This window comes from Suncus etruscus, chromosome 1, assembly GCF_024139225.1.
Source record: "Suncus etruscus isolate mSunEtr1 chromosome 1, mSunEtr1.pri.cur, whole genome shotgun sequence".
Taxonomy (NCBI): Eukaryota; Metazoa; Chordata; class Mammalia; order Eulipotyphla; family Soricidae; genus Suncus; species Suncus etruscus.
Window position 1 is genome coordinate 126640753 of NC_064848.1, and position 25236 is coordinate 126665988.

Consider the following 25236-nt stretch of genomic DNA (forward strand, 5'->3'; position numbering starts at 1 on the left):
TATCTGGGAAGGCTCTCAAGTAGTACTTGTGGGTCTAGAAGACACTCCTGGCTATACGTGACCTGGAGATGTAAATCTGAAGTTTAGGTTCTCATGCCTAGCATTGCAATATAGCTGGGATCTGACAGTGTTGAAAGTCACTAGGGTACTTGGAGGACCATGTAGTGGGGGAAAATAGAGCTCAAGGCTTCACATACAAAGCCTATGCTACAATCTTCTGGTTAGCTTCCTGATCACAAGTTATTTTTATTTGAAATTATACCTCATAAGGGTCACCAGAAACCTTTGTGCATTTTGGACTTTTTAAAATGAAAATATTTGCCCAAAGCCTTCTTGAAAATATACTGTATAAGACTAAACTATCACCTTGAAGATGGCTTCCTTCTATATACTGTGTTATGGGAAAAGTGAGTGAGTGAATTTTTCAGTACCTTCTTTTGTCTGCTCTCAGCAGCAGCTAGCTGTGCAGCCATTCTTTCTTGCATTTTTCTGCAGTGGGCCATGACAGCTTCAAGGATAGAAAGCGGATTGGTACAAACCGGCTTCTTCTCTTTGTCACTGGCACCTGCTTCATAGTCTCTCTGGAGTGCCAAGAATGGGTCATTTAAATTAAATCTTCCATACCGTTCCTGGATAAACACCTCCTTCCGGCGTGCCTAGAACAAAATCAGAGGAATGTTGATGTATAAGAATAAAAATATACAGAATGATATTTATAAGAAGACCGTGTGATTACTTTCCCAAATGGTATTTACAACTGTGGGGAGTAATGGCTTACATATGCTGTTGGGCAGTGATGGAGAAGTCACTGCCAGTGAACCATAATGTGACCCCATGGCCAAATGCTCCCCATTCCCTGACTTGCCAGGCATATCACTTGTTCTCCTTTCAAATATGCCTTAAAGAGCACTGTATTTCACATTATACATGATGCAAGTAAAGTTTTCTTTACAATGTTCACTTCTCCAAGGATCTGATTTTATTGTCACTCTCCCTGAGAGAGGGGCTCTAAGAAGTGTTAAAGAGCCCCTAAAAGATTTGCAGTCAATTGAGCTTAACAATTTCATGCTGGAGCCTGGCAATGCAATGTCACTGGCTCACAATCCTGCTGGAGGCCATCTGGGTCTCCCTGGCAAGCTTGGGGGCACTATGTGGCACAGAGAATAAAACTCAGGATATTGTACACATAAGGCATGCACCCCAGCTATTTAAATCATGTCCCCAGTCAGCCACATGCTTTCTTTTTTTAATTTAAAGTAAAATAGCAAAGGTTAATCATTAAAATCATTTCATGAAATGTTCAAAATAATTTCTGATGAGAAGTTACATTTCCTATAATTTTCATAATCAAAAATCAATGATAATATAAATAATCTCTAACAAGTTTGATATAAGGCCAGAAAATATTGTAGCCTATTTCCAAAAGATGAGAATACTTCATGAAGCTGTCTCTAGACAAAAACTCATAACAATCACATTTTTTAAAATGTGATCAAATCCAAAATCTAATAATTTTATAAAAGTGTACCATACATCCTCACCGTTGAAGGGCATTAAAATATAGTTCACAGAATCCCAGGAAAGAATATAACCTCATTTCCTCTAAATGTCACTCCATCACCGTCAAAGTTAATTGCACACCCACATGGCACTAAATGCAATTTTCTATAATTAGTCTGCAACAGGCTTTACATAAAATAAAAACTGGTAATGGAAATAAATGAAAAAACTAGCAACATTTTCCAAGTCAGGTCATTTGGAATGGCCACTAGTAAATAATTATTCTATTTCACTGCCGATAGGAAAATAAAATACAATAAATCAAGTCTTATTATCCAAAATGCTAAACATGTTTTCTAAAAAAATATTGCACACATATCTCACTTTGAAATAACTGCCTTGACCAACTTAACTTTTCCAATTTTAAGGCCCTGTTAGCATGCCAACAACTGAATAAATATAATGCTGGGACAAATGGGAGATTTTAAGCTTTTTTTCCTCTTACTCGATTAGATTAAAAAACAGTTTTTTAAAAAGTCCAGCTTTGGGGAAAACTGGAGCAATAGCAAAATGGGAAGGGCTCTTGCACTGTATGTAGCCAACCTGGGTTCGATCGCCAGCAACCCATATGGTTCCTGGGGCCTGCCAGGAGTAATTTTTGAGCACAAAGCCAGAAGTAACCCCTAAGCACTGCCAGGTGTGGCCTCCGGCCCATATAAAATTCCATCTTCATTATTTCAAGTTAGTTTGCAATAGATAATTTTGTTTGTTTGTTTTTTTGGTGCTCACCCAGCGGTGCTCAGGGGTTACTCCTGGCTATCTGATCAGAAATAGCTCCTGGCAGGCACAGGGGACCATATGGGATGCCGGGATTCGAACCAACCAGGTCGTGTGCTTGCAAGGCAAATGCCGCTGTACTATCGCTTCGGCCCCTGCAATGGATAATTTTATACTCAATAGATGACAAGGCATGAGTCAAAAAGCACTTTGTGCTTTTGCATTTTTCAAATTCAATTATGTAATCGATATACTGAGAAGGTATTGCTTAGGCCATATGATAAAACACAATTTTATTTTGTTCTTCAATTTTCTCCTCATATTATTTAATATAATAGCTCCTTCCTTTACCCCTAACAAAACTTGGGATAACTTCATGGCTCTTCCAATTACTTTTTCCTTAATATAGAATCAATAGTGAGAGTCATAAAACAGTCTCCATCTGGTTATTTGAATATGCAACCTCTGTGGTATGACAGTTTCTCTTCTCTAGCTACAGATTAATAGGTGCTACCTGAAACAGAACCCTAGCAAAGTCTCTCCTATTCAAATGATTTCAACCTATTTCTCAGTTGTTTCTGTCCTCACTGGCAAGGAATGAATTAAAAGTAAACAGTGAAGATTGAAGTGAGGGGAACAATCATTCTACTTGATTGATTTTGGTAGATAGTCTAACCAACTAAGCAAAATGAATATTGAGAACCTACTCTTTCCTCACAAAATGTTTGACAACTTCAGAAGGACTCTTTCTCATTTTACTGCTCCAGACCTCTTCATCTGTAATTTTTTGAAAATCATAAATTTAAGGCAGAAAGCATACTTTAAGGGCCTGGGTTTGATATCTAGCACCAAACCTTCCAAAAAGGAGGAAAAACAACCTCACTACAAAAGGCCACAGAAATTAAGGTTTTCATGTGATCAATAGCATACCAGATAACTAAGCATAGAATCTGCAACAACACAAGCTGCAAACCCATGAGCTGTCTTTGTATTTATAATACATACCAATTATTGTTGTCCAGTTATCGTTAAATGACTTTCCAAACTTCCCTTCTAAAAAGGATCGCAATCAATTACATGGCCTTTTCTGATGCTATTGATTCATGTAGTCTATAGAAAACACTCATGAACCTTCATTAAAACCTGAGAACTGTGCAACCAATTTTGCTGTCACTTCCAAAGCATTCCTAATCTTTCAGCCCCACCTCCACTCAGCCCACCAAGACTTACAGGAGAAACCTATTAAGTCATTAAACAATCTTCTAGAAACTGTTTTCTTTCTGATTTGAGATGAAAGGAGAAAGAAGTGGATGGGATAAGGCTCAGCATAATTCTCTCCAGGAAAAGTCCTTTGATTTAAAAATATTTCCCTTTAATTTTCAATAACCACATTTCTTTATAGTCTCAATATAGTCAAGAAAATTAAAAGCCAAACTAAATGTCTGGATCCAGAGAGATGAGACAGCAGATAGTACACTTGCCTTGCATGCAACAAACCATCTTACTGATCACTAGTACTTCATATGGTCCTCCAAGCCCACCAGGAGTGATCTCTGAATGCACAGCCAGGAGTAAGCCCTGAGGACATCATGTATGGCACCAAAAACAAACAAAAAAGAAAAAGAAAAACAAAAAAAAAGTAAAACCTAAGTTTCAGAGATCTTTTGAAAAATCACATCTTGGCTCTCACTTCTGTATCCTGTATTTATAACAGTCTCCCTGTTTTAAAAATCCATTATAATTATCTAAAGTCCACTTGCTCAGTTAACAAACTTCATGATGTATATAACATTTTATCACTAAGTCAAGCTATTTCTTTCTACCCTTTTTATATAGTTTATTTATTTTTGGCCACACCCAACAGTTCTCAGGGCTTTCTCCAGGTTGTGTGCTTAAGGATTACTTCTGGGAGGCTTGAGATACCATATGGATGCTGAGGATTGAACCCTGGTCTGATGCTTGCAAGTCAAATGACTACCCATCTTACTATCTCTCTAATCCCAAATCAAGTAACTTCTCAGCAGATTAAAATTAATTTTTAGGGGCTTCAGGCATTGCTCAGAGATGAGAGATCAAGTGGAAGTGATAGCAAACTTGTAAACAAGTAAACAAGGCATGTGGTCCTACTCTTTGATTTGTCTCTCTGGTACCTACAACTACTTTCTAATTAAAGTGAGAATTCAATATATACATCATGAATTTATTATACTTGAAAGTTCTTGTGGTCTAAAAATTACACACACATATATTTAACTGCAGGAAAAGTTTTGTTCTGTGAATTTTTAGTAAATGTAAAAATTTTTTAAATCTCAAATTTTTGAGTCATACTGTGACAATGTTTAAAATGAGAAAACTATTTTGCTGAAATGTAAAATTGTATGTATATAGGTTCATACATACAAAAATGCTAATACAGATATTGGCAATCTTTATTATGGAGTTTAAGATAAATGCAGTGATTAAATTAAAAATTTGTTGTTCTTTATTTGCTGCCAATCAGATTACCAAATATAAAATGAATTATTAATAGTAAATAATAACTAATAGCATTTATTTTATAAGTAATAGAAATATAGTAACCTCATTTGTTCTTTCTGTTACCTTGACCTAAGAACTATGTCATTTTTTTTCAGTTTCTAAGAATTTGAAAACCCTAGTAAAATGAATATCAAAGACCACATGCATTCCATTAGAATGACATAATATTCTGGAATGTATGTATATATGACATATTTAATACATATTTAAAATGTTTTCATTATTAATTACATAAAGTTTCTAGAAATAATTCAACATAAATAATAATAAATAATTCAACATAAATGCTTTATTTACAGCTTTCTATCAAGCATATGAAATTAAATATACATGAGGAAATATTTTATAAAATAGCTGGTGGATATACTCATGATATAAAATCATAAATTATCCACTGGTTACTAATAATACTTTAGACTTTTTTTTGTTTTTTGGGCCACACCCGGTGACACTCAGCAGTTATTCCTGGGTATGTGTTCAGAAATCGCTACTGGCTTGGGGGACCATATGGGACACCAGGGATTGAACCAAGCAAGGTTCATCCTGGATCAGCCGTGTGCAAGTCAAATGCCCTACCACTGTGCTATCGCTCCAGCCCCTGTAATCTCTAATTTATAAGAGTTAACCACTTTGCTGTTCAACCACCTGGGGTATGTCTTCTGCAAAACATTTTACTCTCAGTGATTTTCAAGCAGGAAGGTTTTAATGTACCTGATATCCTTCCAAACCATCATCTAGCACACAATGTGGTGTATAATGTGAACTTGTTAAATGGCTACGTGTAATTCATAACAGATGTGGATAAACAGAGTCTACACTAGAGTCTCTGAAGAGGAGCTCAAACTGTTTTATTTAATAACAGTTTCATTGTAATTTACAATATTGGTAATTATGGTAGTTCCAGGCATACAATGTTCCATGTTTCAACATTACACCCATTACTTTGTGTACTACTTCCTATTTGGGAAGGCTTTTCCTCAGTTGCCCAGATAATTCAAAAGTAACCACCAACCCTCACTACTACCCTTTTATCTTTTGTTCATCTGAAAAGATTCCGAATTTAACTTAATCTCTAAAAGCATCTTTAATTGAACACATGTCTAAGTCATTTGAAATTCCATAACTTTGCCCGCTTTTTAATAATTAATGATTATTCTTTTTAACATTCCCATAAAAATGTTTTCTTTTTTAGGATTTTTCTTTACAATGGTTTTTTTTAATATAAACATTGCTTAAATATACTACATACTTTAAAATTAAGAAAAATTAAAGATAGATTAAAGTTTTAATACTGAACAAAGCTGTGTTACAAAAATAAGTTGACATGCTTATTTTGTTGAGTATGAAATGACCTGTGTGCTTCTCAAAAAAAAAAAAAAGCATGAGAAAATGTGCATATAGATTCTTAGTTTATACATCACAATTAAGAATAAAATGCACTTGGGGAAATGAGTCATGAATACGCAGACTAACTATAATTATAAAAAAGACTAATTACAAAACGCTTATCCTTAACTACACTGACAAAAAGTACATATAAAACTTCATCAGAATTTTAAGTTTTACAAAATCTTGAGAATATCACAAGCAAAAATGTAAGAATATTTCTATTTTTTGGTATAAAATTTATGACAGAATTCCTACCTTTGGATTTTCTTGTTTGGTAATATCAACTGAACTAGATTGGACAAGATTAATAATAATAAAAAGAAAGTATCTTCTAAATATTAAACTTTTCTATAATATGTAAGCCTGTTGGCAAAAACAAAAGTGCATTCTGAGTCACAATTAAAACATATAAAAGAGACACTAATTTATTTTAAAACTTTTTTAAAATTTTTAAAAATTTTAAAATTTAGCTACTGCTAAAATTATTTTTTCTAGTGTACAGCTAGAATAGATGTATAATATTAAAAATAGAAGGTAATCTACAAAGAGCTTATTATTATTTTTATTTCATAGCTACTTTCTCTAAAAATAAGACTACTAGTTAGATATTGCATATTTAAATTTACATTTTATATTATATACAAACAGATTAGGAATTATATGAATTTATTTACTGAAGGTCCTAGGAACTGGAGTTTACCAGGCATTCATACTCTGAAATGAACATTATAAGACTCTAAAAGGTAATTATGTGACTAGAGAGATAGTACAGCAAACAGGAAACTTGCCGTGCATGTGACCGACCTGCATTTGATCCCTATACCCCATATGGCCCCAAATCCCCTCCAGATGTGACCCCTTAGTGCAAAGTCAGAAGTAAGCCCTGACTACCACCAGATGTGGCCTCCATCGAAAAAATTTAATTTCAGAAAAGCTAATATGACCAAGGTGCTTTTAAATACTAGAAACAAAGTGCTTCAAAAGTAATTATTGTTTCAACACTATTTAAACCAGTATAGAAAATAAAAATTGAAAGATAGGCAATATATGAATATTCTCAAGATGTCAAGAGTTTTCAATATTGTCCATATGAAATGTTATCATTACTAAATAATAATATAATTTAGTCAAACTAAATGTTATTTTTCAGAGATAATTCATTAAAGTAAAAAATACCATGTAACAAGAAAATATAGGTTCTAACAATATTTTTTTCCAAAAGCACTGAGTACTGAAATAACAAAAAACTTAAGCCAAGAGATAACTCGAAAAGATATGAGTATACTCATTGCATGGAGAGCCCCTTGGTGCTGTCCCCTGACAGCAACCCCAACACCACCAGATGTGGTCTCACAAAACAACATTCAAAAAGCAAGTATGAATAACAGAGACTTTACTGAAAGATAATCACTGAGGATTTCTATTCTTAGCTAGAATCTACACCACATAACTAGCATTCCCTTGGGTGCCAATGACATAAAATCATAAGGGGTGGCCGATATGATAAGTATAATCAGACAAGAAGTTTTTTCATATGAATATAGAAATTAGTTTTTGAGTATAAATACACAGGTAATTATGGGAAATGGAATTTAGTCAACATTGTGCTTTGTATTAATTAATATGGAACAAACAATAAAATAGAGGCTGCTCCTTCCCAGCTCACCAAACCAGCCACTTAATTCCAGACCTCATTCACAGAATAAAGATGGCAGAACTCATAATACCTGGGGAACTGTGGTTACTTGGAGTGAAACATTTTAGGTATAAGCATAAGAAATAAGACCTGGAGACAAGGTAGAAAAAAAAAGTAAAAGGCACTAGGGTTTTAAGACAACACAATGCTGTGAAAGAGTAAAAATGAGGCAAATATAAATATCAAAACTGTGAAAGCCAACATTATTAAAATGTGTTCAAAGATACATTGCCTTAAAAACACAATTTTGCTAAGGAGGCAGAGAGAAAAATAGAAGGGAATATTAAGACATTGGTGAAGTATTATTGACACTAGTGAGGGTTTGGAGTTGCAATGTTGTATTGCCTGTAACTCCATTAATTGTTGAGGGGAACACATCCAGCAATGATCAGAGCTCATCCTTGGCTCTGCAATCAGGAATCACTCCTGGTGGTGCTCAGGGAATCAGGGGACCATATAGGCCGGGTGTTGGGGATGTAGTGGGTGGTATGCATGCAGACAAGTACCTTATTCACTACAGTATTTCTCTTTCATTGGTTTTTTTCATGTTTAAAGAGGCTTAAAAAGGTAAGTGACATGACTCCTCGAGTATAGAAATTTTGGCACTTTACAAGTCCCAGTCCTGCCAAAACCATGCCAGCTGCACCCACCACCCACAATTGCTGCTTCAAAAATAACCCAATTTTCACGTCTCATCTAGGCCCTTTGCAGAGACACCAATCTAAACTCTAGGTTTACCAGTATTTGAACTGACATCACCAGGACTTTTTTTAATTAGATAATTTTTAATTTGACCAAAGTGGATTACTAATCTTTCACAGTAGTATTTTAGGTACATAGTGACATTGAATCAGGGGCATTCCTACCACCAGTGTTGTCTTCCCTCCACCCCTGTTCCCAGGGGTGCATCCCATATCCCCGTCCTTTGACCCCCGCGCTGCTAGTATAAGTGGTCCCCACTGTATCTAGCTTGTTGTAAATTGGGTTTTTTGAAGTGAGTGGGAACCCTTCCCCATCTTCTCATACTTCCAGAATACCTGGCAGCTGAAAACTAACCTTACAAAATCCACAGTATCAGTATTACTGCTTGGAATTCCTGGACCATAAAAGAACTCCAATTTTTTAATACTGACATCATTGTAGGAGCACATCAATTTATATCTGTGTATATTGGTATGTTGGGGTGTGTGTGTGTGTGTGTATATATATATATATATATATATATACACACACAACAATGTGTATCTGAAGCCATCTAATATTCAGAAACAAAAAAGTAACAGGATGATCAACTAGTAACAAGACTTCTGACTAAATCTTCTGATAATACTTAAAGACCTCACTGTGAGATAATTTTTATTATAGTTTTATAATAACTCTCAGAAAATTTTTTGTTGCTTTACAATTTTATTCTGTTCTTTCTTTCTTTTTTAAACAATTTGTCTCCCACTTATCTGGAAACAAATGTATTATGATCAACTATGTTAATTATGTGACACATGATCTTTAAATAAAGTAATTTAAGAAAAGAATTTGGCATTTTTAATAAAGAATTTTGAAGGGTCAAAGAAATAACAGGATCCATTAAATTGGTGTGAAACCTATCTTTTCAAAATGTAGCTGAAAATGCATGTGACTAAAATGGCATCACAAAAACAAGAAAGTTCACTGATTTTTTTTTATCTATTAGTGCTCTCATACGCTGAAATGCTATTATTCAAAATGAAGGAGGATCAACAGGAAGGTAAACTACATAAAGAAACAATAGCTATAGAAATTATAGATAAATATCCTGAGTTGAGGAATACAGCATGAAGATCTAAAAGTCCCCAAGGATTCCTGAAAAAAATACATTAAATAGGAAGAAGACTAAAGATACACTGTTTTCAGAGTGGCAAAATCCAAAGATAGAAACAGAATATCAAAACAGCAAAATCAGAAAATGAACTGACATGTAAGGAAATCCCATAGGATTCACAACATATCTATCAATCAAAGAAGAGTCTGCAAATAAGTTGAGAATGGAGGAATATACTATAAAAATCCAATGAAATGAACAAGCCACCAAGAAGTCTATCCAGTTTGATTATCATTTAGATCTAAAGGTACAATAACAAGCTTAAGGGACAGGCAGCAGCTTATGGATTTCATAGCACTGAAGCCAATCTTGAAAGAAGCCTTAAAGGAGTTTCTTTAAAAAGCAAGACAAACTCTCAGCACCTGTTATTAGTACGGAAGTCACTCATAGTGCTTATGATTGCCCTATATGAGAGTAAAGCAGTGTGCTTTCTCCTATCCTGCTAAGTTGCTACACATTGTATAATAAATTTGTTATAATACACATTTTAATAATAAATTAACATTTATTTAAATTAAATATTATACATCAGATCAGGTGGGATAATTTTTATATCCATAAAATTTATTGTAATCCTTTATTTATTAATGCAAACATTTAAGCAGTATCTATACATATATTTCCAAACATAAAAACATTCCCTTTTTAAAGATAAAGCATACAACTTTATTTTATATATCTACTAAGATTTCCCTTTATATTTTCCTTAATTCAATTCACTTTTATTTTGCTTTTTGAAACACATCTAGCAGTGCTCAGGCAGGGTTACTCCTGCCTCTGTGCTCAGAAATCACTCTTGGCAGCCTCAGGGGACCATATGGGATTTTGGGGATCGAACCCACATTGGCCGCATGCAAGGTAAATGCCCTACCCGCTGTGCTATCACTCCTGTGTCCAATTCTTTTCGTTCCTAACAAATTTCACATTTGTAGGATTTATTAATTCCATCTGAATTTTAAATATTAGTACAGAATTAGTCTTAATATAAATTTTAAATTACACAACTATAAAAAGGTTATAGTTTTTGAAAAATCTTTTTTATCAATTTATCACTAATTTATAATTTTGTGTCATTTAAAGAAATTACCTCTATGTGCAAGAATTTACCTATCTGTGGAGATGTTACAACTTTCATAGGAGAAAATTGATCTCAATAGAGTGGGGTGTCCTTAGGACACTGGTGGAGGGAAATAGGCACACTGGTGATGTGTGTTGAAATGACATATCCATGAAAAGCATAATTAACAGTATTGTAAAGCATTGTACATCATAAAAATATAGTTTAAAAAATCAAGGTGGACAGTAACAAGAGAAATTTTTCCAAAATAGCCAACAAAAACATTTTTCTATTCAGCTTTAAATCATTTGGTGATATGGCACTTGGAATAAATAAGAGTGAGTGCTTTTTTTCTGGGAAAAAAAAAAAAAACTTGGGAAAATACTCTTAGTAAATAAAAGGAAATGGCTAGAAATAAGCCCTTGTTCCCAGAGTTCCCAGAGTTCAATTTCACTCTCAGATGACCAAGAATGATGTAAAAGCACACCTCACTATTCTCTCTATTATACACACACACACACACACACACACACACACACACACACACACACACACACACACACACACACACACACACGGGATGAGTGAATTACAGAAAGTGGAGCAGCAACATAACATGTACATACTTGTTTAGAGAAGTATAATGCCTGTTTTTCAATAATCTCAAAGGCTTTAGTTCACTTGCCAGAAATAAAATTTAACTTCCTCTAGATGAAGAATCAAATTCCAGTAAAATAAATAATGCATTTCAGTGACTAGATTTCAGATAATACTTAAATGTATGGGTCACTAAAATAGAGTGTGGGGGGTTGTAACATGATATAACTTGAGTAGCAAACCAGAGAAGGGAGTTTTTCCTTCTCTCTGCCCACACTTTCATTTCCAACATTTCTGGCCCTCTACAATGCCATTTTTTTTAAAACCATGAACTTAATTATCTGGATGTGTGGAAATTACTGTGTGGGGGAAACACTTACTGTATATTATGAAGCTCATAATTATATTTAATGAATATAATCATTCATTATAATATATACAAAACATTTATATATTATATATAAAGCATAGAATACATATATAATATAATATAGTATAGTATAATATGGTATAATATAATATAATATAATATAATATAATATAATATAATATAATAATTCCAAGTTTAAAATCTTCAAGTCATACTTTAACCTATTACTCAGTTTCTTTACAAAAGTGGAGATCATTCTAACAGAATCCATTAATGAGTTGATCTCCCAGAGGTCAGAATCAGAAGAAATGCCTCTTCTCTATGAAACTACCCTCTTTTACTGTGTCTCTGGATACAACTAGCCACATCAGTCAGTGTTCCTCTTGGCCACCAGTGGAGGCCCAAGCGCCACTGCAAAAATATTTCTTAACTAGGCTAAGAATGTAACAGAAGCTTGTACAGTTCTCTCTTGCTCAGAGATGTTCTATAATTATCAGACTCTGTAAAACTGCATTCAGATACAAACCTACAACCTTCTTTAAACAGATCTCTTCATGTAGCCAATCCCCATAACTCAGAACCACAGCACAGAGGAAATGACTTGCTACTGCTGTCCTGGGCAGTTATCAGCATTACTTCATCTCTCTATCACACAGTGAAAATCATGCCTTCAGCTATTAACTGAATGCCCACACATAGTAGCCTGTGATAAAAGTGTTTCCATTACTATTCCTTATGAATAGTAATTACAATTCCATTACTATTCACTACTGATAACAAAAGTTTTATGTGAAAAAATCCTTAAATCTCAAGAATAGGCACCCATGCCTTGATTCGTAGAAAGTTTGGGACTGGAGAGCTAAATTATAAAGTTTGCTTTGCATACTGCTGACCCTAGTTCAATCCCAGGCACCATAAATGGTCGCCCAAGTACAGCTAGTGATTCCTGAACACAGAGCTGGGGATGCCTCCAATTAAGTCTTTATCCAAATATGTACATATGTTTTACTTTTGAATTTTATTTCAAATAATGCATGTTGACTAAATTTGAAAAATATAACGGTGAAATGAATAGATAAAACAGAGCCAACCATAATGATATGGTGACTTTAGGTTTTCTTGTATTATACCAAACACTTGTTTTCTAGCATATATTAAAAAGTTACAAGATTGAAGGGAATATGTATTAAATATACTTACTCATTTAAATTTATTTCCCATATCAAGGTTATCAATATTTTAAATTATCCATAAACCCAAATATCTGTAGATCTTTCTTATTATGAATCATTTAGTTTGTTTCCAATTTTTATCTCACAGTATACACATAGGTTAATTTGTGGTAGTGTGTATAGTCCTGGATTAAAGAGCAAAAATATATGTAATAATTTTGAAAAAAATTATCAAATTTTCCTTCAGAGGATCTACCATGTTAGAATACTCCTGCTAACTGTAAAGACTATTTACTCACACATTAGTCTACTATGGTCATTATCACTTTACATACTCTTCTTATTTGAAAGACATTAAGAAAAAACTGATAGCTTTCACTTTTATTGCCAAATAGGCTGAATTTTCATATTTTTATTTCCCATTTATGTACCAAGGCAGAGTTAATCTCTTCATTTTTCCAATGTAGTTTTACTTTATAAATTTTATTAAATATTATTCACATGTTACAAAAAATCCATACTACAATTTGGCAAGATGTTTTGAACGTTTTCCCCCTGTTTGACATTTGCCTTTCAAATTCTCTTTATGGTATTATTAGGTAAAAGTTTTACCTTTTTCAGCCTTGGTGATAAATTGACGTTCTTTGCTTTATATACTATTAACTATAAGACTGGGTCTGATTTTTAATCTTGCTTTCTTTTTCTTTATATTCATAATTCATCAGAACAAAGTCTTAATTTGTAATATTAACTACTGACCAAAAGAAAAATTCTCACTTCTAAAAATGTCATCACTAACCTTGTCTTTGCCAACATTATCTGGGCAAACGCATCCCTAAATGATGTTCCTTGTAGTAGATATTGGTTCACTCTCTCCAGCATTCAATTGGGCAGGAATAAATTTAAGATCGGGTGAATTTTTTCTCCCTTTTGAGCAAATCTACTTTCTGTCTGATTAAATCAATTCCTTTTTTAATCTTAAAAGTAATAATGACACATAAGATTATGCCACATTCCATTTTGGAATCACTCACATCCCAATTTAGGAAGTACAATTCTTTTCATTTTATTTGGTTCCCAGTTCACTTTTATTACTTAAATTAAACAATTTACTTCAAATATATATCATAAGATTATTTCCCATCATGCCTAGTGTTTATCTGGCATAGAATCTTTTTACTTTAACAAAATAGTTAAACTATTCTACCTGTTGCTATCTATCTTTTTTTTTTCCTTTTGGGCCACACCCACACCCAAGCTCAGGGCTTAGTTACTTCTGGCTATGCGCTCAGAAATCACTCCCAGCTTGGAAGACCATATGAGACACTGGTGAATCAAACCGTGGTCTGTCCTAGGCTAGTGCATACAAGACAAAAGCCCTACCACTTGCACCAACACTCTGGCCCCAGGTTGCTACATCTTGACTACAGCATTTATTCTACTTATTCTATCACTTTCAGTAGCATTTGTTCTAGTAAATGATGTGTCTTTAGTCTCCACCTTCCACATACATGTACCTTCTTAACCAGACTTTAATCCTATTTCTAAGTTCCAGGGAGATGATCCAAAATTGGTTATTGATTCAAAGCTGCTATATAGTGTAGGTTTTCATCATTACTTATACAAAATCATTAATTCTTCAAAGGTTTTATATTTCTTTTTGGACCACACTTGTGATGCTCAGGGGTTACTCCTGGCTATGTGATCAGAAATCACTCTGGGCTTGGGGAACCATATGGGACGCCAGGGGATCGAACAGCAGTCTAGTCTGTCCTAGGTTAGCATGTGCAGAGCAAATGCCCTACCACTTGTGCTACCACTCTGGCCCCTCTTCAAAGGTTTTTAATATGTTATTAAGCACTTTTGGTAGGTACAATTATCCTCACATTAAAAATATAAAAATAAAGTATAGGGGTTTTTCAAGACTAAAGAGCAAGATGAAAGGGAGCCAAAATTACTTTCCACAATTTGCCTGCAACTTCTATGGTTTCCACTCCAGTCAGAAGACAGTCTTCTGTTCATCCCAACATGCTTCACACACCTTTTAGTCTCACTTCAAAGCATATGTATGTGTCTTATCAGGTGTATACCTGAACACCAGACATGGCCCCCAAACAAACCAAAACAAAAATAGCAATTTGAAGATATAAAGATGATGCTGTCTAAAATTACTTTGGAATTTTACTAGTTTTGAATAATTTTGTCAGGCATAGGTTGTGCCTTTGCATTGTTAAATCTTATTTTCCTTGTTTCTGTTCTGTATTTGAAAAAATAAAAGACTTTACTTCCTTCCCTACCTTTAGTTTACACTATCTAAACCATTTGGCTTGTATCTAACCAGATATATAGTGTTTACCTAAATGTAGGGCAGATAAAATCACCTGCATATCTTTACTCTCCAACTGGCTGACATTAAATACTTCTCTAATATCACAAGTTGAATTGGTTGCTTTATCCCCATTCTAATTCCCCCAATTATATGGTAATAATCCAGCATCTAACACAGGAGTTAAGTTATGATTTTGAAATATTAAAGAAATAATGCATATAAGACATTTAGCTGTGTGTCTGAAAAATAATAAACACATAATAAATGGTAGATATCATCTTAATAATACTGACACTCTTTCCAGCTTGTTTGCTTTTACGATCTTAAAATCCTTTATATGATCTTATTAGAGAAATGTTAAGTTGAGAGTCAGCTGCCAGTGCCAAAGTTTCCACACTATTTGGAACGCCCAGCAATTTGTCAAACATTTAGAATACAGGGTGATAACTTTCATGTGTGTTGTTCATATGTTTACAAGTATTGTCTTTTTTTAATATTTTATTTAAACACCTTGATTACAAACATGATTGTGGTTGGGTTTCTGAAGAGAAAAGCCTTCATTGATAATGATTTATTCTTTTATTGCAGTGGCATTTCAACTATTCATTACAAGTACTGTAGCCACTCTGAAGGTATAAAAAGGCTGAGATATACTGTCCTAGATCTTCCTTCTTGAATGTGAAAGTACAATGCTAATGAAAAGTCATATTAAAAAAAGAAAAGAAGAAAAAAGAAAGCTATATGTGAAGTAAAATAGAGCCAACACACCCATGAATGGAACAGATAAATCATCGCCCAACACTAAGAGAGACACATAGAATAGTGGCTTTCCATGGATTAAGTATTATTAATCAAGTCTATAAAGAGATTCTTGTAAATGATTACAAAAAACACAACACAATACAACAAAATCCTATTTTTTTTTACTAGTTGTGAATGCATAAAAATTACAATGTGTTCTGAATAACACATTTACAGAAAGAAAACTGTAAGACCATTGACATTGTAAGCCTCAGGTCTAGAGAAATAAAGCAAGGGGCAGAGTGCATGCCTGGCACAGGGCTGACTACATTTGACCTCACAGTATCCTATTTGGTTCCTTCATCCTTGCAAAGAATGATCCTAAACAGAGCCAGGAGTAAGACCAGTACAGTGTTCTGGCAGATTCACAACTGTCACACAGAACACACACACACACACACACACCACTACCACCACCATCACCACCACCACCACCAACAACAACAACAACTTCGTGAGCTGCTGCTGTTAATTTATTTTTCTGTTTTCAGAATATATTTAGATATTAACAGGTAAATATTATAACCATAGATTTCCAGTAACAAAAGTGAGCAAGCCATTTATTTACTAAAGTTCTTTAGTGTTTTTTAAGATTCAAGATACCAAGTATACTACTAGAATTTTCATAAAAATAAATAACCTCATCAAGATTTACTAAAGCTAGGTAAGGCCAAAGGGATAGAACAGCAGGTAGGGCTCTTGCCTTACATGTGCCCAATCGATTTCTATCCTCAGCACCCCATATGGTCCCTGACCCCCACCATGAGTGACCTCTGAGCACAGAGACTGGAGTAAGCCTTGAGCACAGCTGGGTATGAACTAAAATTAAAATATAATATATATATATATATATATATATATATAAACAAAGATATTTACTAAAGCTTACTAAAATTAAAATATATAATATATATATAAACAAAAATATTTACTAAAGCTTGGCCATTGTAGCGACTATCAAAATAATAACACCTGATTGAGATGCTTTAGAGCTTTTACAAGAATACATATATTTCCAGAACCATAGAGATGGTAATTAACTTGCATGCAACCAACCTGGGTTTATTCTCTGGTACCTGATATGGTCCCTATGTCCCTGAGTACAGAAACAGGAGTAAGCCCTGAGCACCACCAAGTATCTTTCCATCCCCCACAAAAGACCCAAATTAAACACAAAATTTTTTTTCAGTTATTACAAATAATGATAAAAATATTGTTTTTTTTTTTTGTTTTGTTTGTTTGTAGGCCCCACCTGGTAAAATTCAGGCTCAATCCTGGTCTGTAATCAGGGATAAGAAACCAAGTTTTTTAGTCTTTGACTTTAAAGTGTTTGAAAAATAAGTCTTCTGTAGAAAAGTGTGATACTGTCCAGAGAATTCATCACCACATTATGAGGAAGGAATATTTGTTTAATAAGCATACTAGAAGGGTTTCATCTCCCTTTTGCTGCTGAGTGAAATCCTGTTCTGAAACTGCCTATCATTCCCATCATCACAATGGGTCAGCACTTTGTTTGGCTTTAATCATGTATTTATCTTTGAAGACTTCTGAGTCATAACAGGAAAAACAAATAAACCAGTGTCAAACGCCTTTCCTAAAATGAACATACAGGCAGGTAACAAAGCATATAAACCAAAAACATCTTAGAGAATATTAGGTATTGAGCTTCCTTGAGCTACTTCAATATTTGAGAGAACAATACAATTCACAAATGGAAATGCTGATTTATTTGTGACCAAGAAAAGAAATTTGGATACAGCAGTGGGTGTGGGAACAATGTTAATAGAAGCATCCCCATGCAAAAAAAAATTTTTTTTTAGTGAAAAACAAAGAAAAAAAAGCAGTGTCTTGTCTACTGGGTGATAAAATAACAGATAATTTCTGTGGGCAGAAGTTGTGATTAAAACACTTTAAATATAGACTCTTTGATAGCAGCAGGAAACATATGTTGGCTTGGTTAAAAATAAAATTCCTCAGAATATGCATAAAGAGAGAGGGGGGACAGTTTTGCTCTTGGTGCTGCAACCCCTTACAACTCCCCAGGGAGCAAAATTTGGACCTAAAGGAGTAACTCACCAATCACTCAGACATACTGAGCATCTGGAAAACATACACAAAAAGAGCTTCGCATTCTCACCTTCTACCAACTCAAGATGATTCACTCCCTATCAACAACAATCAAAGGGAGAATGTCAACAGTTTGAAAGCCTTCTTTATTCAAACCCTGCTAGGAATTTTACCACCATGAAATGCTCCCCAGCCAATGCAAGAATGCACAGCTCCCCAGAGCAAATCAGATCACAGCTGTGGCTGCCAGAGAAGGATGGGGGTCAGGATCATAAGGCAAGGTGCAGAGAAAACGCGGAGGAAAACTTCATCACAGGCCTGCAAAACAAATATGCACCCCCAGGGAAGTGGCAGAGGTCCAGGCTATAGGTCAGACACTCCTAGCTACTCTCAAGTCAAAGTTCCAGAGCCCCTGACAGGTTATGGAAAGGGCTGATAAGGTTCAAGAGACAGGCATTTCTTTGTAAGTCATTTTCAGTAATAGGGTAAGAATCCACTTCCAATTAGATGATTTTATTTTCCTTTATTGTGTCTGACTCAAGAGTAGCTCTGCAAATGCTTTGGGTCAAATACAGTATAGGCTAGTCGATATTAATCATCTATTTTAATAATTTTATTTTTTGCTTACCATTTTTACTTTCAAATAAATCACATATTCCATGGTCATAAAGAGACTGAAAGTTCTTTATGATTGTAATCTTTTAGCTGAGAAAAATGTGGAGGGCAAAAGATTCGTAATCTAAAAATATGTTTATTATCACAGGCCTACATTGTTGTTTCACATGGTGAATGTGCTAATTGTTACTATGCTAGATTTTGTTTGCTTGGTTTTGGGGTTACACCCAGTCATGCTCATGGCTTATCGCTGATGGTGCTGGAGGGATGATATGCAACACAGGGGATCAAAATGGTGTTAGATGCATGAAAGGTCTTTATCAGCTATGCTATCTCTCTGGTCCTAACTTTTAAAAAAATAAATAGCATTTATTCAGTGAGATTTCACCAAGCAACATTGGTATGCATGCAGGCTATTTTTTTTTCTCCAAAAACCAGCTTCTGCTTGTGGGCAGAACGGAGACGGGGTGGTATATTTTAAAGAGTTGGTAACAGAGGATTAACTATAGAAGGCCATGAGCATGTGCTACACATTATGAAGCAGTAAAACGTGTTGTCTCCTCTGAAGGAGGTTAGGCCAAGACAAATGGGAATCATTTCCCGAGTCTCCAACATGATTTATGATGGGCTGTGATCAATTTCTGAAAGGACTAAACCTGAACTCGATTTTCTTCTTAAGTCAATTCTGGTAAGAATCCATGTTCTCTTCTCTAAGCGATGCCACCCACCCTCTCACTGAAAGTGGAGCACAGTCTGCAAAGCCTCGGTGGCCTCAGACCGCATGACAACACATTTGTGTAGGTGGCACATAACAGAGCTCACTGGAATCTGCTGCAGGAAGAGGCTAAGGGCCCTGTCATTCCCACCCACTCTATCCTGGAACAGCTACTGAAGGCATCTGTTTCTCTCCTTTAGTATCCTCAGCCTCCCATTAATATTCCTGGAGAACACCAGGATCATAAATATAGAGTTAATTAAGATGGGACTTGGATTCTCAGCCTCTGCCCAAAGTATCTCACTTCTTAAACCTCTGATCAGCTACATGGAAGTGTTCAGTAGAAACTAAAATCTTTTCACACACACACACACACACACACACACACACACACACACACACACACACACACACACACACACACACACACACACCCTTAGCCTGAGTAGACAAGGCCATCAGTCCTGTCTGAGGCAATTACATCATTTGTATCTGAACACCTGTACTCTGGAGATAAGTGATGAGGCTATGAAATTTCCCAGAAGATATATGTTCCTAAGAGCAAAAAAAACTAAGAATGGCGTGTCCACACATGCTCTTTTGCACATTCCCAGGAGGACTGTCTTCTCTAAGATTAGCTGGTAGGGCTGGATTTGGGTATAACAGGTACATACTTCAAACAGGAATTAAAATCACAGTGATCCTGATCAAATTAGCTTCACATTAAAACAGATGGCCCTCACTAGTCATCTGAGTTTATAAAAAGAGAGCATGGGAGATATATGAGAGCATGAAAGGTATTCTGAATATTGTCTGAACTGGCTCAGTCCCCCAAGAACTTAGGTCACTGCCAATGAATGTGAAGATGATTTTGCTCTTGTAATCAATTTTTAAATAGTACTACCAAACCATGAAGATTTGCAGTTGTGTTTATGAAGTAAAGGGAACCGTGCTCTTGTGATTAAACTGAGCATGCATAGAAACAGTTCCTACTTCAGTACATAAGAAAAAACAGTATTGACAGAAGTGTACAGCAAAATGATTAAAAAACAATCCATTTATACCCCCCAAAAAAGAACCAAAAATTTAATAGGCTATTTCCAAAATAATCCTTTTGGAAATTTCTCCATTTTTACATCTGGTGATAGCTCATTTGGAACATTCAAGTCAATTGCATTCAAGCAGTGGCAAGATTTTATTATTTGTTTTATTTTGTTTGGAACATAATAGGAATAAATGGAAAGATGCTAGGTTGGGCTTGCCTATTTTTCTCAAAACAAAAGAACAAAATAACTCTCAAAAGAAGATCAAGCAAAAAGGTTTAAGTTTTACTTGTTGATTTAGAGGTGCTTTTGGAAATGGGTCAAAGTTTTTCAACAGTATACTGATTTTCCAATTCTCTTCAGAGATTAGTTAGTATCGCCAACATCAATAAAATGAAACCTGGCTCAGAATGAGCTTGACCTTAGGAGGAATTCCAAATCCAAGCAGGTCAGAGCATTATGGATGAATGCTCTAAAGGCCAAACTACCCTTGGGGATGATTGAAGTGAAGCCACATTAGAAGTGATCTTGTGAATCCCAAGGACATTGGCATGAGTTATCAGTGTGCTGTCCACAGGAAAGACAGGCTCACTGACTCGTAGGGCTGATGGAGTTACTTAAATATCTGGAAAGCAAACTGAGACAATAGAGAGGCAAAGCCCCACAGTTTAACCCAAAAGCTAGGTTCAGATTCTGAAATGTCTTAGCTCTGTGACCTCTGCCAAGCTATTACTCCAAGCCTCAGTTCCACCTCCTTAAAACATAAGCAATAATACTAAGGTCATAGTGTTGTAAGGTTTTATGGAGGTTATGAGCACACAGTGTCGAGTATTGGGGAGCAATATGCCCCCATATATATTAGAGTCAACATGATACTTTCCTAACAGGGGTTGAAAAGTCAGGTGAAGGTTGACTTTAGAACAGACATTTGTATGTAGAGTTTTTCTATAGGGCATCTCTCCCATAGTCCCCTAGATAACCTAATCTCCTTGTTTGTTTTCAATGGAGATGAAAAATTTTGTTTTGTTTTGGGGTCACACCTACCAGTACTCAACGGCTTTCCTCATTTTGAAATTGTGAATCACTATAGACAGTACTGAGGCACCATGAGGAGGTAATGTGAAATTTAAACCTGTATAAATTATGTAATGTCATCTTTGATAACCACTCAAATAAGCCTTCTTTTCTTCTCTCTGCACTCAGGGATCACTCTTTATAGTGCTGAGGGGAACAAAAGGAGGTGCCTGAGATTAAACTAGGTCAGTCACATGCAAGGCAAACTTCATATCTACTCCACTATCTTTCCTGCTCTGGGATCATGATTTTTAATCCATTTTCAAATATGGGGGAGTCACTCATTTTTAGTCTCTTCTATACATTTAAGCGGTATCTATTTTATTAATAAATTTCTTTTTACTTTGTTGTCTCTTCAATCCATCTGATGCTTATAATTATTTTGCAGTATTGTCTCGTGTGGTGAGGAATGTGGCTCAATAGACACAGGCCTTGTATCTGCATTGAATGCAATCCCTAGTTTCCAAAGGACAACAACAACAAAAAATAATTATGTTTATAGTCTCTCAAAATTCTAGAGGAATATGGGGTAATTTCTCTGTGCCTGATAACAGTATGCCACCAACAGTAAGTGGGCTTTCTCAGTAAGAGAAGATACATTTAGGCATCACTTATAGACTACCAAAGGTAAGTCTAAGATGGAAAGTTGGTTATGCAGGTTCATGTTCATTATTACTTCTCTTGGGTTACTTCAAGATTTTTGTTTGCTTTGCTTTGTTTTTGGTTTTGCTTTGGGTTCTTTTTTAATTTAAATTCATTTATTTTTATTTAATTATAATTTAGGTTATAATTTGTATTAATATTTTAGACCACACCAAGAAGTTCTTACTGGCTCTGTACTGAGGGAATAATCCTGGTGGTGGTCAGAGAAACATATGGGATATTGAGGATCAAACTCAGGAAGGCCAAAAGCAAGGCAAGTGCTCTAGCCACTGTATTCTTGCTCCACCCCTACAACAAGTTTTAAACACAAGCTTTACTCTATGATTAGCAAGTTAAAATATGCTACCCATTTTCTTTAACTATTTTTAAAATATAGTCTTACATTCATTGTGACAATGAGAGAAAAGCATGAAGATTTTTCAAGATCTTACTGGCCCAATACTTTTATAATTAGTAGACCTCATTATCAACACTACCTAGACTATGGGAGCAAAGATCAGAGTTCTGACCAGAGGCTGTTAATTTGCTGAGCTGCAGTTTCCCATCCAGTATTATATAGACTGCATGGAACCAAACAGGGGCAGGAACTGATGCTGAGTATTATTTAAGAGCCTAATGAGTCATCTGATACTTTGTTTGGAGTAGTAACTTCATCCATAGGCAATTTTTCTCTTTGGACATGAATCATTAATTACAGAAAACATTTTTAAAAATTAATTCACACGTGTTAACTCTGCATTAACCATGAGCCCAATCTCTTTAAAAACCATCTCATATAACGAAAAGATTTTTAAAAAAGCCAAACAAAAACAAAGAATTATCAATCTATTAAGTGATCTGACTTGGAAATGAAGAGGTAGAAATTTTCTATAATCTATTGTTTCCTATATTAGGCTCAACACTTTTATATGACCTTGAATTTATACTGATAAAGAATATTGATGAAATCAGAGAATATAAAATACTGAAACAAGTATCAATATAACAGGACTTACTGCCAGCTAGTTTCTCTAGGTTCTTCCTATAAAATACTTTAATAAAAGCTCTTACATAACAGTTGGGATCCACTGTGGATTTTATTATTTAAAAATTCTTTTCAATGTTTTCCAAATTTTTAATTTATAATGGATATGGATGTTACAAATGAGAGATTTAAAAAAATCCTAAATACTATGTCCATAGGATCAAAGTCGTTTCCCAGAGAAACATTCTAATATCCATTTTAAGTTAAACTTATTAACCAGTCATGCTACATTAGAAACCTAAGCTAATATCCTCTTGGTACAAAACATTGTCACAATTAATAATTATTTGTGTTTTTGTTTATTTCTCTTCACTCATTCAATCTTCCTGTCTGGTACATCAGAGTGGGCAAGTAACTGAGCTATTACTACAAGAGTTTACATATGCAACCTCATTCAGTCATGGCAAGTTCATTAAGATTGCATTTAGACTACCTCTGTCACCATGGCAAAAAGAGATTTAAAGTGTGGGGAAATATTCCTAAAGTCACATGACTAATAAAGGCAGTGTCTAGATTGAGTGCTGTATCTGTCCTACCAAATGGCCTTAAAATTCTAGTAATTTAGTAAGATATTCTAGTGACAGTTAAAGAAAAAGAAAAACCATCACACACCTGGGAGGAGATCAACTAGTACATCAGGTTATTAGTACATCAGGCTTTTAATGGTATTTCTTCCTTGTTAGGATGCTTGCATGAAAAATGTGGCTACTTTTTAATTGAATAAAAATGACAGTTGTACCAAAATAGAAAAATAAGAAACTTCATTGTATTGACCTGGATCTGAAGTCAAACCTTGGCTCTGCTCCTGCCCCAGTCTTTACTGTCCACAGGACTCTGATCTGCTGTCTCCTCCCTGCCCAAGTAATGGTTTCTGGTTCTGGCATTATTTTAATATCTACAAAAATTTTCTTAAAATGAATCTAAAACCAACTTTTTCTCCAAGGTTCTCATGACCATTAACTACTCAAATACTACCTATTACTATAATTAAATTGCCAAAGAATTTAATTATACCTGATTAACCTGAACATTAACCTAAAATTAATAAGTAAATGAAGAGTGACATTGTTTCACATTCCTTTTACACATTTGAGTGCCTTATTACATAGAAAAGAGATGAATTCTCAGAGTTGCTTTTTAATTTAATTTACTGAAAAATCATATATTAAGTGGCTTCTGGACGGCCACTATACTCATTGATGGAATAAAAGTACTGCCTCCAAATAGAAGGGGAAAGAGTGGAGGGTATCAAAACCAAACAGTTGTATGATCACTAAGTAGTAAGCTAGACACAGAGAGGACCACCTATATTAGCAGCCCGGGGGTTGAGGGTGGGGGATATGGGATGCAAGATAGGAACGGGGGTTGAGGGAGGACAACTTTGGTGATGGGAATTCTCCTGACACATTGTTAATATGTACCTAAAATATTACTGTGAAAGATACGTAAGCCACTTTGGTCAAAATAAAAGATATATAAAAAATTTAAAAAAGAGTAAAAAAAAGAAGATAACTTTTACTATTTTTAAGAAAATAACTTTAATCTCCTGGATGATATAAGAAGTTCTTGGGAAACAAGGGAACCCTGGACCATATATTCAGGATTCCTTGTCTACATCTTACTACTTTTTTTTATTTGCTTTCTTCTCCATTTTTAAGTTCTCTGGAAGGTATCAGTCTAACCTCAGTTTTACAAGCAGTAATAGGAAGAATTTCAGACAAAAATGCCTGAAAACTGATGAGGGAATAGCACCCCCCTAACTGTCAAAGATCAGTGTGGCAGTAACATGAGACCTTCAAAAGAGGAAAACTTCATACGTTTCACAGACAATCTCAAAAAAAAAAAAAAAAAAAAGAAACCAAGAGCCTTCTGGTTGAATGCTATTGTCCATTGTCATGCATGAAAATAGAATAGGGAAAATAAAAAGTTGTGTTCAGACAGGGTCTTGATG

At 34.8% G+C, this 25236-nt stretch overlaps 1 protein-coding gene across 2 annotated transcripts in view; it reads right to left on the reverse strand.

Annotated features, from left to right (window-relative positions):
• CTTNBP2 (cortactin binding protein 2) overlaps positions 1 to 25236 on the reverse strand; it is a 197019-nt gene that overhangs the window by 132109 nt on the left and 39674 nt on the right. For both annotated transcript variants that reach the window (XM_049771025.1, XM_049771028.1), the window contains exon 3: positions 432 to 656. In XM_049771025.1, the coding sequence (XP_049626982.1) occupies positions 432 to 656 (225 nt within the window). The remainder of the gene's footprint in view (positions 1 to 431; positions 657 to 25236) is intronic.